Genomic DNA, 12575 nt, shown 5'->3' on the forward strand with positions numbered 1-12575 from the left:
TATTGTGTGCGTGTGCTTAATGAATTGAAAAATTTGTATGAAAATTTTTGTACAACGAAAATGTAGATTGAAAATTTGTATGCAAATTGATAGTAGTAATGAGTGATAACCAAGAGTGGAGATGGGCTGGTAGTAATGAATATATTTTCGAGGTCTTTATTAGGAAATAAGATGGAACTACTAATACTACAGATGCAGACGTGACGGCAGAAGTAATAATAAGTAGTTGAAACAGATTTAAGTCGCATTAACATGACGGAGTCTAAATTAATATTAAAGACATAAATATATCTACCAAGATAGTTTACTGGAACATTTATTTGATAATGATTTTTTACCCTACCTATTCATTGGTAGCCTGAGACGATATTATAGTTACAATATTGAATAATTTCGTAAAAATATTTTTTTTATACGCTGGGATTTTACAATGATAATATCATGCAAATTACGGTGTGTCAACTATTCGGGGATTTCCCTATCGAATCAGTGGGATATTTGTGTTACAATTACAATATAATATATTTATGTACCTTAATTCGCTTTTATGGTTTCATTAAGTACATTATATTTACTCATTTATGATATTTTGATATTATAATATTATTCCTGTGCTAACGTACGTAGGTTTGTAATTAAACTATCTGAAGCTACCTTTAGTTTTGACATCGTAACTGGTATTTAAGTAAGTATATTTTAGGCATGCAACACAAGCGGTTGTAACGTAAATAATGTCGGCTACTATTATCTAAATTAATTGATTTACAATACTTGATATTATTTTAAATTATAACGTATGATAAGATATCGATTAGATATTCCTATTATCTTTCCTGAGGACCTGGCCTCAATTGTATTATTGCACTTAATGCACTCTTAATTTGGTCATGTTAAAATTTAGTATCATAACGATAAGATCTATTTCATTTGCGTCTCAATTACTCTAGAAGAATGTTCACGAAACTATTGGTACTTAGTATATTGAGTGGATCAATACTTAGTGATAAGGTTCGTTATGATAACTATACTTTGTATAAAGTTCAACCAGAAAGAGAAGAACATGTAGCTTTTCTAAAAGATTTGTTCGAAGCTGATGATGGCTTAGATTTTTGGAAACCGCCCAGTGTGGTGGGTGAGTATGTGAGTGTTGTGGCGCCACCTGAAATGAGAGCAGAATTTGAGCTTGCTTTAAGTAAAAGGAGTATCAGTTCGGAATTGATGTTGGAGAATATACAGGAGTAAGTATAGTAAAATTAGAATAATTTTGTCCTGTAAGTGCTTTATGAAACGTGTCGTGAAAGTTTATTATCAAAGAAAACAATGATGGATATGAATATGCAGTATTCTAGAATGATTCTACCCCATCTCTTTCTAGTATCTTAATAGGCAACTAAGGAGTAGGGCAGAGACCAGAGAAAGGGCGGTAGTGTTTTCTGTGTATTTTACAAGCGTACTGAGATTGGCAATGGGCATTTTCTAATGGTATACTATATTCTAATACTGTACATTCAGGTGGCAATTCACCTTTTGTCTATTTCTGCCGCGAAATAAATAAACATTTCGATTTCATGGGCAGGAAAGCTGCTATGTACTACAGTTGACAGACTTCAATTTCAGTTTGGTAATCAATTAATTAATACTATTATAAACCTACAACATTAAAATTAATACAACTATGTACGAAAGAAAACTTAGGATATTGAAGAAATAAGACTTTAACATTTAAAAAAAACATACAATAGACACGTAAAAGATATGAAATTAAAATAAATCAAAAGCGATTTGTTTTGTTGCAGAGCATTCGACGCTCAAGTTGTAAGCAGAAGAAAACGTGAATCTTCAAGGGAACTATTTTGGACTAACTATCAGACTATAGAAGATATTTACGACTGGTTCAACTATTTAGCTGAAACTCGAAGCGATATTGTTTCTGTTGTAACAATTGGACAATCTTATGAAGGTAGTGAAAAATAATTTCGTTTCATCCACTATAAATCATGAGATCGAAGATTCTATTGCATAAGGTTGTCTCATGCTTTTAAGCAACAGCCTGGTCAATGCCCGTGTGGGCTTACATTACACCTTAAAACTAATAATTACGGGAATTGATAAATATATATGGAAATTCTTGATTTTTAGGTAGAAATATAACCGGTATTAAAATTGCTCGGGGCACCGGCAAAAAGGCTTTCGTGCTAGAGGGCGGACAAGTAGGAGCTGATTGGCTGTCACCAACAGTCCTCACTTATTTAGTTGATCAGCTGGTCAAGGGCACAGACGCTGAGGCCAGAGCCGCTTCGGAGGATTTCGAGTGGCACATATTCCCTATTGTCAATCCTGATGGACATCAATTTACCCAAGATTCTGTGAGTTTTGACTTTTTCGTTAATCTAGAATTAATTTGCCTACTTTTGAATTTCGAATTTGAATTTTTTGGATGTGTTCATGATTTTGAATTTTGTTTACCGGCTAAAATAGATAGAGTGCTTAGTGCTAATTTTTTAACGTTCTCGACAGAGTAAAACTTAACTCCAATTTGTATGGAGTTGAAACGTTTGCCCACGTTTGCCGCTAGGGGCGCTGTTCCAAATGCATACAAATTTCAGTTAACTTTTACGCTATCGAGAACGTTAAGAAACTCGCACTAAGCACACAGGTTTACGACCAACCTTCGAACTTAGTGCGAATTTCAAAATTGGGTAAATAACTTAACAAGCACCTTTATAGAGTCAACCTTACTCCCGTTGAAATATTTTCACTGCAAAAATCTATCTGAAAATTTCTCAAATTCTCAACGTCATGAGAGTCTTACATTGTGGTTCGACCAACGAGATGCTGAAAATAATATAGATTTATTTATAGTAGAGATAATTTTGTATGGTATCAATTGCAGGTAAGACTTTGGGTGAAAAATAGAAGGCCAACAACTAGAACCACTATCGGTGTAGATCTTACCAAAAACTGGAACTCACAATGGGGAAGTAAGAAGTTAAAATTTATCTTTGTTAAATCCTTTTATTCTCTTGAAGTAATTTAAGACCTAATCAAGGATTATGTTTTGACTGATGAACGCGAAGCTGAGGATTGAATTTCAAAGATAAATTCTAAAGTAATAGTCATGGATGGATTTTAACTAATTGTAAATAGCTGTTTCACCTATAGAAATAACTACTCTGACTATTGAGTATTGTAGGTCAAAGTTAATTAATTATTAGATTCTAAACTAATAATTGTATATAAGCTACCAAATAAAAAGCTAACAATACCACAAATGCGTAAGAGGGAAAATTATCGGTTTTACTTTAAAAGCGTGTGTGTTGTTTGTGTTTGTGTGTTGTGTTGTGTTGTGTTTACGATTTTTCTTTTAACAAGAAATTCTAATTTAACATTAGTATTATATAACCCTTTAGCCAAAGATCTCTGCTTCCCTATGGATTCTATAAAGATTTTCTTGATTGACTATGTAGGTATTTTTTTATTGCTTACACTTTTTAACGAGGCTATGGTCCACCTAGTAATTATCAGTACCTAAAGACACAACGTGAATGCCACCACTCATCTTGAGATCTGACATTTATGTCTTCATAGCTTTATTAACTCCGCATATTAAAATAGCGGGTTCGATTTTTAATATACGATGTTATTCCTTCACCGTGGAAGTCAATCGTGAACATAATTTGTTGAGTACGTATTTCATTAGAAAAATTTGTACCCGCCTGGGATTCGAACACCGGTGCATCGCTTTAACACGAACGCACCGGACGTCTTATCCTTTAGGCCACGACGACTTCAAAAGTACATTTAAAAGTGTATCGCTTTTTCAGTTATCGGCGGCAGTTTCACTCCCGCAGCAAGCAACTACATTGGTCTGGGGCCGTTCTCGGAAGTGGAAACAAGATCACTGGCGCGCTACATCGAGGGCATCGGCCCGAACTTGGTCGGTTTCCTATCGTTAAGATCATTTGGACAACGCCTTCTAGTTCCTTTCGCTCACAGCACTGTACCTATGTATAACTATCAGGATGTGGTAAGTGATAATTTGTGGACGTCTTTTTACTTGACTGATCAAATGCAATAAGCTTTTTTTTATTAAAACCTTTGGAATATTGGGAATTTTTAATGGCGGTAGAGCGTCCTGTGAGCCCGCATGGATAGGTACCACAATTCTGCCTATTTATCTGTGCGATTCGGTCGATATCTTTGGGCTCCGGTGACCACTTAACACCACCAGAAGGGCGTGAGTTCGTTCAGCTGTCGAAGCAATAAATAAAATCTAAAAATTGAATACTAAATTGAATGAATTGAATACCAAATTTTATTATTGACAGACAGAGTTAACTATAATAATGGATCTCCAAAATTAATTGGGTTAGGTAACTTTTCACTGGAAGCGGAGGCGCTCGCTGCGGATTACGCGTGGCGATGCGATCTCCGCTCCAGGGGGGAGCCGCGTCCCGGCGCGGCGGAAGTTCGAGCGCGGAAGCTTCAATCTCGGCGTGCCGTGCTCGAGGCGTGGTCTCGCCGCCTGGCGGACCCCACCTACGGGCGACGAACCGTTGAGGCGATCCGCCCGGTCCTCTCGGACTGGGTGAATCATGACCGAGGACGTCTCACCTTCCGAGCGACGCAGGTGCTCACGGGACACGGCTGTTTCGGTCGTTACCTGCACCTCGTCGCCCGGAGGGAGCCGATGCCGAAGCGCCACCACTGCAGTGGCTGCAACGAGGACACGGCGGAACACACGCTCGCGTACTGCCCCGCTTTCGCGGAGCAGCGCCGCGTCCTCGTTGCAAAAATAGGACCAGACTTGTCGCTTCCGATCGTCGTGGCTACGATGCTCGGCAGCGACGAGTCCTGGCAGGCGATGCTCGACTTCTGCGAATCCACCATCTCGCGGAAGGAGGCGGCGGAACGGGAGAGGGAGAGCTCTTCTTCCCTCTCGGCGCCGTGCCGCCGCCGTCGAGCCGGGGGTCGAAGGAGGGCGTTTTTCCAGCTCCGGCCCCTATGTGGAGGCAGTCTCCTCCCAGTGATGGTCACGGGGCGACCTAAGGGGGTTGAGACTGCGCCGCACGCTACCGTCACTCTAGCGCGCTGGCACCAGGAGGACGGGACGGCGCGTCGGCGGCTGCGGACTGCGATGCGGACCGCGTTTTCGTCTTCGCTATCGTCGCCGAACATACTGTTGAAGAGCAAACCGGTCGGCGGTGTATGGCGTTCCGACCCGGCAGGCTGGTTCTGGCCCAGCGGGGTATCCCGGAACACCAGCGGCACCGCCTGGGCGGCCTGGTAGGGCCGCCGTACCGCGGAGACCGACGTCGTTGGTCGTCGACTATCGCCTCGACGACCCGTTGGTCGGGCGTCCTCGGGGTGGCGCCGCATGTCTGGTTGTAGTGTTGACCGCGGGAACCCCCCTATTCTGACCGGGTTTTGACCCCGGACGGAGATCGGACGTCGGGTGTAAGAGTGCAGGGAAGTCGTTTAGTGGGTGGGCCCTAAAATCCTTGGGCCCGCGATCTGCTCTCAACACCTGCAGATCGTTGAGTCTCACATACCCCGCGCGCCCCCTAGGCGCGGGGACCTCGAAGGAGGTTCGGCCCCCGGCCCGAAAAAAAAAAAAAGGTAACTTTTCACGGTGTCCTCAATGCGACTATGCCACATACAGTTATAAACTATTTTGTCGAACAATGATGGAATATTATAGTCTTATTGTGGGACTCCGACCTCATATTTCAAGGTCAGTTTCGACATTCACATAGGCATGTCTATAGGCTTCGATGACCTCTTAAATCAACGTTGACTATTATGATAGATCGATCTCAAATATACTCAATCAGAAAATTTTATAATCCTGTCTGTTCCCAGTTGACTGTTGGCAGGAGAGCTATGGGATCATTATCTGTCCGTTACGGGACACTTTACATCACTGGCACTTCTAGATTAGTACACTGTAAGTATGAACTGAATTTACTGTTTATAATATTATTACCCGCTGGGATTCAGGATAAATAAAAATTCTACCGAAGTACAGATGAAAACTGTATTAACACTTAGAACACATAACGAGCACATTAAAATTCTCAATTCATTTCCTCCGCTTCGCTTCGGGTGATCCGTTCGCTGTTTCGCTTCCAGTAAATCCGATTACTGACTGCCTTAGCGTCATCTCTGCAACGCTTTTTTAGTCGATACGACATCCCTAGAATTATCAAGAACATTCCTAACAGAGTAGTTTCGATACGGGTTTCCGCTATTTGATAATAGATGACGTTGTACTTCGCGAGCGTTCTCGATTTTACTAGTTCTTATGATAATGGGTTCTGCTATTCGACGATAGATGGCGTTGCTCTTACCGGCGTAACTACGTAATATTACTGCAATATATTTCGATAGTTTGATAATATGATTTATTATACGATTTATTGCTTTTATGTGGAAAACAGAACTGTTTTTTTATTCTATTGTAGGATAGTTTCTTCTTGAGAGCGAACATTGTATTTACAACATACCAGATGAAATATTGATATAGAAATTGACATGCTAATAGTACCAGTAAATTAGTTGCATACAATTAACGCGAACTTGTAAGTTTCATTCTAAGATTTATTTTATCAACAGCTGGAAATACAGGAGCAGCTGAGGATTGGGTGAAACATAGGTTTAATCCTCCTATATCTGCAGCATACTTACTCCGTGATACAGGGTCTTGGGGCTACACTCTTCCCGTGAACCAGGTACTGCCAACCTGTGAGGAAACCTTCGATTCTGTAATGGCTGTTATTAGGGAAGCTAAATTTATTAACATACTGTAAGAATATATATTATAATAAAACAACTATACTAATTACAGACTGTATTTTTAATTATTATAGGGTGATTTTTTAGCTATTTTCTTTTTGGCAACACTGATTTTGAAAGCTAACGCATGTTTCGTGTTTTGTGTTATTGTCAAACATCTTCAGTTTGGTATATAATTTAACCATGAATCGTCTTACAAACGAACAACGCTTACAATTCATTAAATTTTATTACCAAACGCGTGCTCTGTTAAGAAAGTTCATCTCGCGTGGTTCTTCCATATTATGGTCAGTTTAATCGACCCACTGAAGCGGCTATTCGGGCTATTGTGACTAAATTTCGGATCAAATTTACATTGTTGGACATTAAACCACCATCACTCTTACGTACAGTGCGAACTGAAGAAAATACCGCAGGTGTATCGGCCAGTGTTAGCGATGACCATCAATTATCGATTCGACGACGTTCGCAGCAATTGGGCCCCTGTTACTCAACAACGTGGAAAATTTTGTGAAAGGATTTAGGTGTGAAGCCTTTCAAAATACAGCTGGTGCAAGAATTGAAGCCGAAAGACCTACCACAAAGCAGAATTTTTGGTGAATAGGCTCTTGAAAAGTTGACGGAAGATCCACTTTTTTATTTCACGTTTGGAACCGGTCAATTGGTCGCCTAGATCGTGCGATTTAACGACTTTAGACTATTTTTTGTGGGGCTATGTTAAGGCTCATGTCTATGCTGACAAGCTCGCTTCGATCAACGCATGGGAAGACAACATTGAAGCATTTATTCGTGAGATACCAGCCGAAATGTTGGAAAGAGTATGCCAAAATTGGACTAAGCGGATGGACCGTTTGAGGCGCAGCCGTGGTCAACAATTTCATGAAATAATCTTCAAACATTAAATTATACGAACCGTACTATCGATTCAAATAAAAATTTCATGATTTTTTCTAAATTTTATGTGTTTTTTTTTAAATCATTTCCTATAGCTATTAAAAAATCACCCTTTACTAGCTGACCCGGCAGACTTCTTAGTGCCTCAATCGATAAATAAAAGACGCATCAAGGGGACACATCTAAGGAAAAACGAAATTGTTTGTTTTCATATAATTCCAAGTATTTTCATATTTTTTCACCTTTTAAACCTTCTCTGGACTCCCACAAATAATTCAAGACCAAAATTAGCCAAATCTGTTCAGCCGTTCTCGAGTTTTAGCGAGACTAACGAACAGCAATTCATTTTTATATATAGAGATTATTATTATTATTAATTGCAGATTTTATTGGGGTATTTGGTCATTTTGACTTGTTCGGGTCATTAGTGACCGCATCTATTATTGCCAGCATTGGGTTCGAGTTTAAGTCAAAGTATGGACCAATGTTTTTTGTTATAGATGAAAAAAATATCTGGGTCAGACCTTGAAAATGTACGTGTTTATCTTATACGTATATGAAACATGTATCATTAGTGATAAAAGTTTGATCAGTGATTAGTTTAATACCGGATGCTCACTCAGTCTTCTTAAGTGACAATTGCGATTATTTGCTGGCAACTTTAGTATCAAGCGGTTTTTCTAGCCAAATATATTTGGTTTGGAGGATTTGGAGGATTATACCTCTTTGATTATCGAGAGCCTACAACTTATGACTATTCACTAGTTGCGACCCTATTTAACTACTAGCAACCCAATCACTTTGTTCGCGGCATAAGTGAAACTTGACGACAGGACCAGAAAGAGACCATGTCGGGATTTTCGGGCTAGCAATTTCTGCCGAAAATATTGCAACCAGTTTGTTAACAGTGACTTGTCAGTTTTCAACGTAAGCATAGAAATGTCTGTGGTCCAATATATAAAAAAGTGCCCAGTGTGATCGAATGCAGTACTGCGGCTATACCGGAGTTGAAATCCGGTACATAGGCACTTACTATTTACCTAATGCAATAAGTGTTTTGACACTTCACGAATTACTTCCACGATAAAATAATGGAATAGCATCGTGTAATAAAAATGAAATCCTTTATTAATCTGCGTAACTGCTCTTGATAGAGTCTAGTGTTAGTCCGGACAGTCCTGCTTATAGTTACTGTGACGCAGTTATGTTTTGCAGCTTAAAGATTGGGTGCACTAAACTCAATTGAGGTATCTACTCTTGACTTTTCACAATAAAAACTAATCATTAATGGGAACAAATCACACACGGTCATCCGGCCTCAATTTAGGATTCCCTGTGTTAGGGAAACCAGAGAATAATGTTTATCAGTCTTTACATATATATGTCGGCGGCAGCGCCACCAGGGATGGCTGAGCGGTAGTTTCGTCATCACTCGTATTCGATTGAACTCAGTTTAGTAAATAAAGCTTTTTAATAATAATTAGTGAAACTCAACACACACAACTTTCACAATGACAGGATAAACCGACAGTTTCGTTGCACATACCGACAGACCGACTGACTGACTGACTGAGATTCACTGACTGAGACGGACGGAATGACTGTCTGATACGGAATGCTACGACTCTGTCCACGTACCGCCATTTTATACTGTGGCGCCACGTAGTGTACCCTACATTTTGTGACATTTATCAAAACAACATTTCATCATTTAAAATAATAGTCAAAACAACTTCTTAATATTACTAAAAGTCGTTATCCACGACACGGCCATTCTGACACGTCACACGTCCTCGTGTGATTGTTAACCTACAATCAAAAACATCCACGGAAACACTTATTCCGCTCGATCACTCCTGACTACACTTTACGACTTATCGGAAAATTTAAAAGTCATCAAATAATTTTTATTCTAAACACAAATTCTATAACGACATTGAAAGATTACACAAACGAAAATAAGTGATTTACTACTGCTGCAAGTTCTCCCCGTACAATTCATGTACACAGTAACTAAGTCATTCCTGTGACTACAAGTGTTCAATGATAGTCATCCCTGTGACTACAAGTGTTCAATGATAGTCATTCCTGTGATTACAAGTGTTCAATGATAGTCATCCCTGTGACTACAAGTGTTCAATGATAGTCATCCCTGTGACTACAAGTGTTCAATGATAGTCATCCCTGTGACTACAAGTGTTCAATGATAGTCATCCCTGTGACTACAAGTGTTCAATGATAGTCATCCCTGTGACTACAAGTGTTCAATGATAGTCATCCCTGTGACTACAAGTGTTCAATGATAGTCATCCCTGTGACTACAAGTGTTCAATGATAGTCATCCCTGTGACTACAAGTGTTCAATGATAGTCATCCCTGTGACTACAAGTGTTCAATGATAGTCATCCCTGTGACTCTAATCAACAGTCATCCCTGTGACTCTAATCAACAGTCATCCCTGTAACTCTAATCAACAGTCATCCCTGTGACCCTAATCGACAGTCATCCCTGTGACCCTAATCGACAGTCATCCCTGTGACCCTAATCGACAGCCATCCCTGTGACCCTAATCGACAGCCATCCCTGTGACCCTAATCGACAGTCATCCCTGTGACCCTAATCGACAGTCATCCCTGTGACCCTAATCGACAGTCATCCCTGTGACCCTAATCGACAGTCATCCCTGTGACCCTAATCGACAGTCATCCCTGTGACTCTAATCGACAGTCTCTTTATGAGAACCATCGCATATAGATTTCTCGACAAGAGAACATTCGGCACCAGATTCCAAATAAAAATAAAAACGACTCACCAGATTTTTCTCATTTACCAAAATACCCGATGTTACGCAGCTACTGGCACGTCACAGCGTCGCTCTGCTGCTGCGTTGCTCGCGGCCGTAGATGACATCGCGCCATCAATTTGCCTCGGCGGCAACTCGTAGCAATGTTTTTGCTTAGATGGGTGGACTATGCACGAGCTCACAACCCACCCGGTGCCATGTAGTTATTGGACCCCACAGACATCCACAACGCAAACGCGTCATCCACCCCGAGACACAAGTTCCAAGGTCTTAGCACAGCTACAACCGCTGCCCCACCATTCAAACCGAAATACACACTGCTTCACGGCAGAAATAGGCATGGTGATGGTACCCGTGCGGTCGATGGCACTATACGGAGCACCCGTCTGGTGCCACGTCCTTACCCACGAGAAAGTCGCCGCGCTGCGACGCCGGCAGCGCGCGATCGCAGTCAGAGTCATTCAAGGATACCTCACAGTCTCCTACGAGGTGGCGCGCCCTAGCGCAAGTGTAGCCGGAGCGCGGGGGCTCCAATCTCGGCAGTCCGTGCTAGAGGCGTGGTCTCGTCGTTTGGCGGACCCGTCGGCCGGCCTCCGTACCGTCGAGGCGATCTGCCTGGTTCTCGCGGACTGGGTAGGCCGCGACCGCGGAAGACTCACCTCCGGCTACCTGTGCAGACTCACAAGACTTTTTACCACCACGCAAACTTTTTACCACAGCAAATCTTACCAGCCACCACGCAAACTACAATTTTGCGGGTTCCACCTCTCCTACACGATGTTACTCCCACACTGCGGAAGCCAACCGCAAACACTTGTCAAGCACGCACAAGCACGCACTTCACCAAAAAAACTTGCATCCGCCAGCGGGACCCGAACCCCGCCGCATCGCCAGACACGAACGCACCGGACGTCTTATCTTACAGGTCACGACGACTTCAGATGTGTCAATTTTTCTTCCCCACGGAAACTTGCTTGCTTTCTTGTTTGCTTGCTTGCTGGAGCCCGAAGTCATCGAACGTGTAGTGTTATTGGTATTGAATCTAGTAGATTCTAAAGTTTCAGCGAAAAGTCAGTCTTATGTCCTGATTTACTGCACTAGTGCCATGTAACTCTAGCAGTAGTCATTGGCTTAAAAACGATTCGTGTCGGAACTACCCACTCGTCATGACAGATCCATTATTGCGATCGAAGTTTCACTTGAGATTTGCACTTGCCTTAATTTCTTGCAATAGCTTGTTACGTGTCGTATTTCCGCTAGTAAATGCCATGTGATAAGTCGAGAGTCAACTGGGCAACATGAGCCAGAACGTAATATGTGACGATTTCTTCGTGGCTCAGATCTTCCATCGCGGTAGCAGACGTGCAGACGTTATTACAAGACTTGCGTATGCTGCATTCACGCTTTTGTGGCTTACCATTGCTTAAATTGATAAGCGTCGCAGCAAGAATTTTGCATAACGAGCGAGAAATAAGTCGCAAATGCCTCCATGTGACACTTACTTGTGAAATCCGCGACAATGAGCTATGCACCATCCAGTAGACGTTCATCGAGGTACATATCAACCGTAGCGCACCAAACACGTGGATCGGCATCTGTCTGTTCCCGATGAATTTCCGACCCGTGATCTCAGATACCGTTACTGGTATTCTGATCTGCATCATGTTTTTTCGCTGTACTTCGAACATGTTCAAACACGTCACGCCAGTGAGAGTAGAGTCCTGATCCCGCTTCTGATGTCGACGGCAGCGCCACCAGGGATGGCTGAGCGGTAGTTTCGTCATCACTCGTATTCGATTGAACTCAGTTTAGTAAATAAAGCTTTTTAATAATAATTAGTGAAACTCAACACACACAACTTTCACAATGACAGGATAAACCGACAGTTTCGTTGCACATACCGACAGACCGACTGACTGACTGACTGAGATTCACTGACTGAGACGGACGGAATGACTGTCTGATACGGAATGCTACGACTCTGTCCACGTACCGCCATTTTATACTGTGGCGCCACGTAGTGTACCCTACATTTTGTGACATTTATCAAAACAACATTTCATCATTTAAAATAATAGTCAAA

General features: G+C 41.6%; 2 protein-coding genes across 2 annotated transcripts; both read left to right on the forward strand.

The window, feature by feature from the left end:
• The first annotated feature begins 417 nt into the window (after window positions 1-417).
• Window positions 418-6844, forward strand: LOC119628414 (zinc carboxypeptidase). The gene is made up of 7 exons (XM_038020401.2): window positions 418-1238; window positions 1797-1960; window positions 2140-2366; window positions 2894-2981; window positions 3825-4027; window positions 5863-5947; window positions 6616-6844. Exons 1-7 carry the CDS (start codon window positions 952-954, stop codon window positions 6807-6809), a joined length of 1248 nt encoding a protein of 415 aa, XP_037876329.1. The 5' UTR covers window positions 418-951; the 3' UTR covers window positions 6810-6844.
• Window positions 6845-10660: 3816 nt separating this feature from the next.
• Window positions 10661-12137, forward strand: LOC134201382 (uncharacterized). Its single transcript, XM_062676047.1, has 2 exons — window positions 10661-11489; window positions 11995-12137. The coding sequence occupies exons 1-2, from the start codon at window positions 10661-10663 to the stop codon at window positions 12102-12104; spliced, it is 939 nt and encodes a 312-aa protein (XP_062532031.1). The 3' UTR covers window positions 12105-12137.
• The last annotated feature ends 438 nt before the right edge of the window (window positions 12138-12575 follow it).

Source organism: Bombyx mori, chromosome 25 (assembly GCF_030269925.1).
Source record: "Bombyx mori chromosome 25, ASM3026992v2".
NCBI classification, from domain to species: domain Eukaryota; kingdom Metazoa; phylum Arthropoda; class Insecta; order Lepidoptera; family Bombycidae; genus Bombyx; species Bombyx mori.

What these genes read in the sequence shown, in the direction of transcription:
- LOC119628414 (XM_038020401.2), top strand. Translation starts at nt 952, where the DNA reads ATGTTCACGAAACTATTGGTACTTAGTATATTGAGTGGATCAATACTT. An exon ending in CTGGAACTCACAATGGGGAA is followed by an intron (nt 2,982 to 3,824) that starts GTAAGAAGTTAA and finishes TCGCTTTTTCAG; the next exon opens with TTATCGGCGGCAGTTTCACT. An exon ending in CACTTCTAGATTAGTACACT is followed by an intron (nt 5,948 to 6,615) that starts GTAAGTATGAAC and finishes TTTTATCAACAG; the next exon opens with CTGGAAATACAGGAGCAGCT.
- LOC134201382 (XM_062676047.1), top strand. Translation starts at nt 10,661, where the DNA reads ATGCACGAGCTCACAACCCACCCGGTGCCATGTAGTTATTGGACCCCA. An exon ending in CTTTCTTGTTTGCTTGCTTG is followed by an intron (nt 11,490 to 11,994) that starts CTGGAGCCCGAA and finishes TGTGACACTTAC; the next exon opens with TTGTGAAATCCGCGACAATG.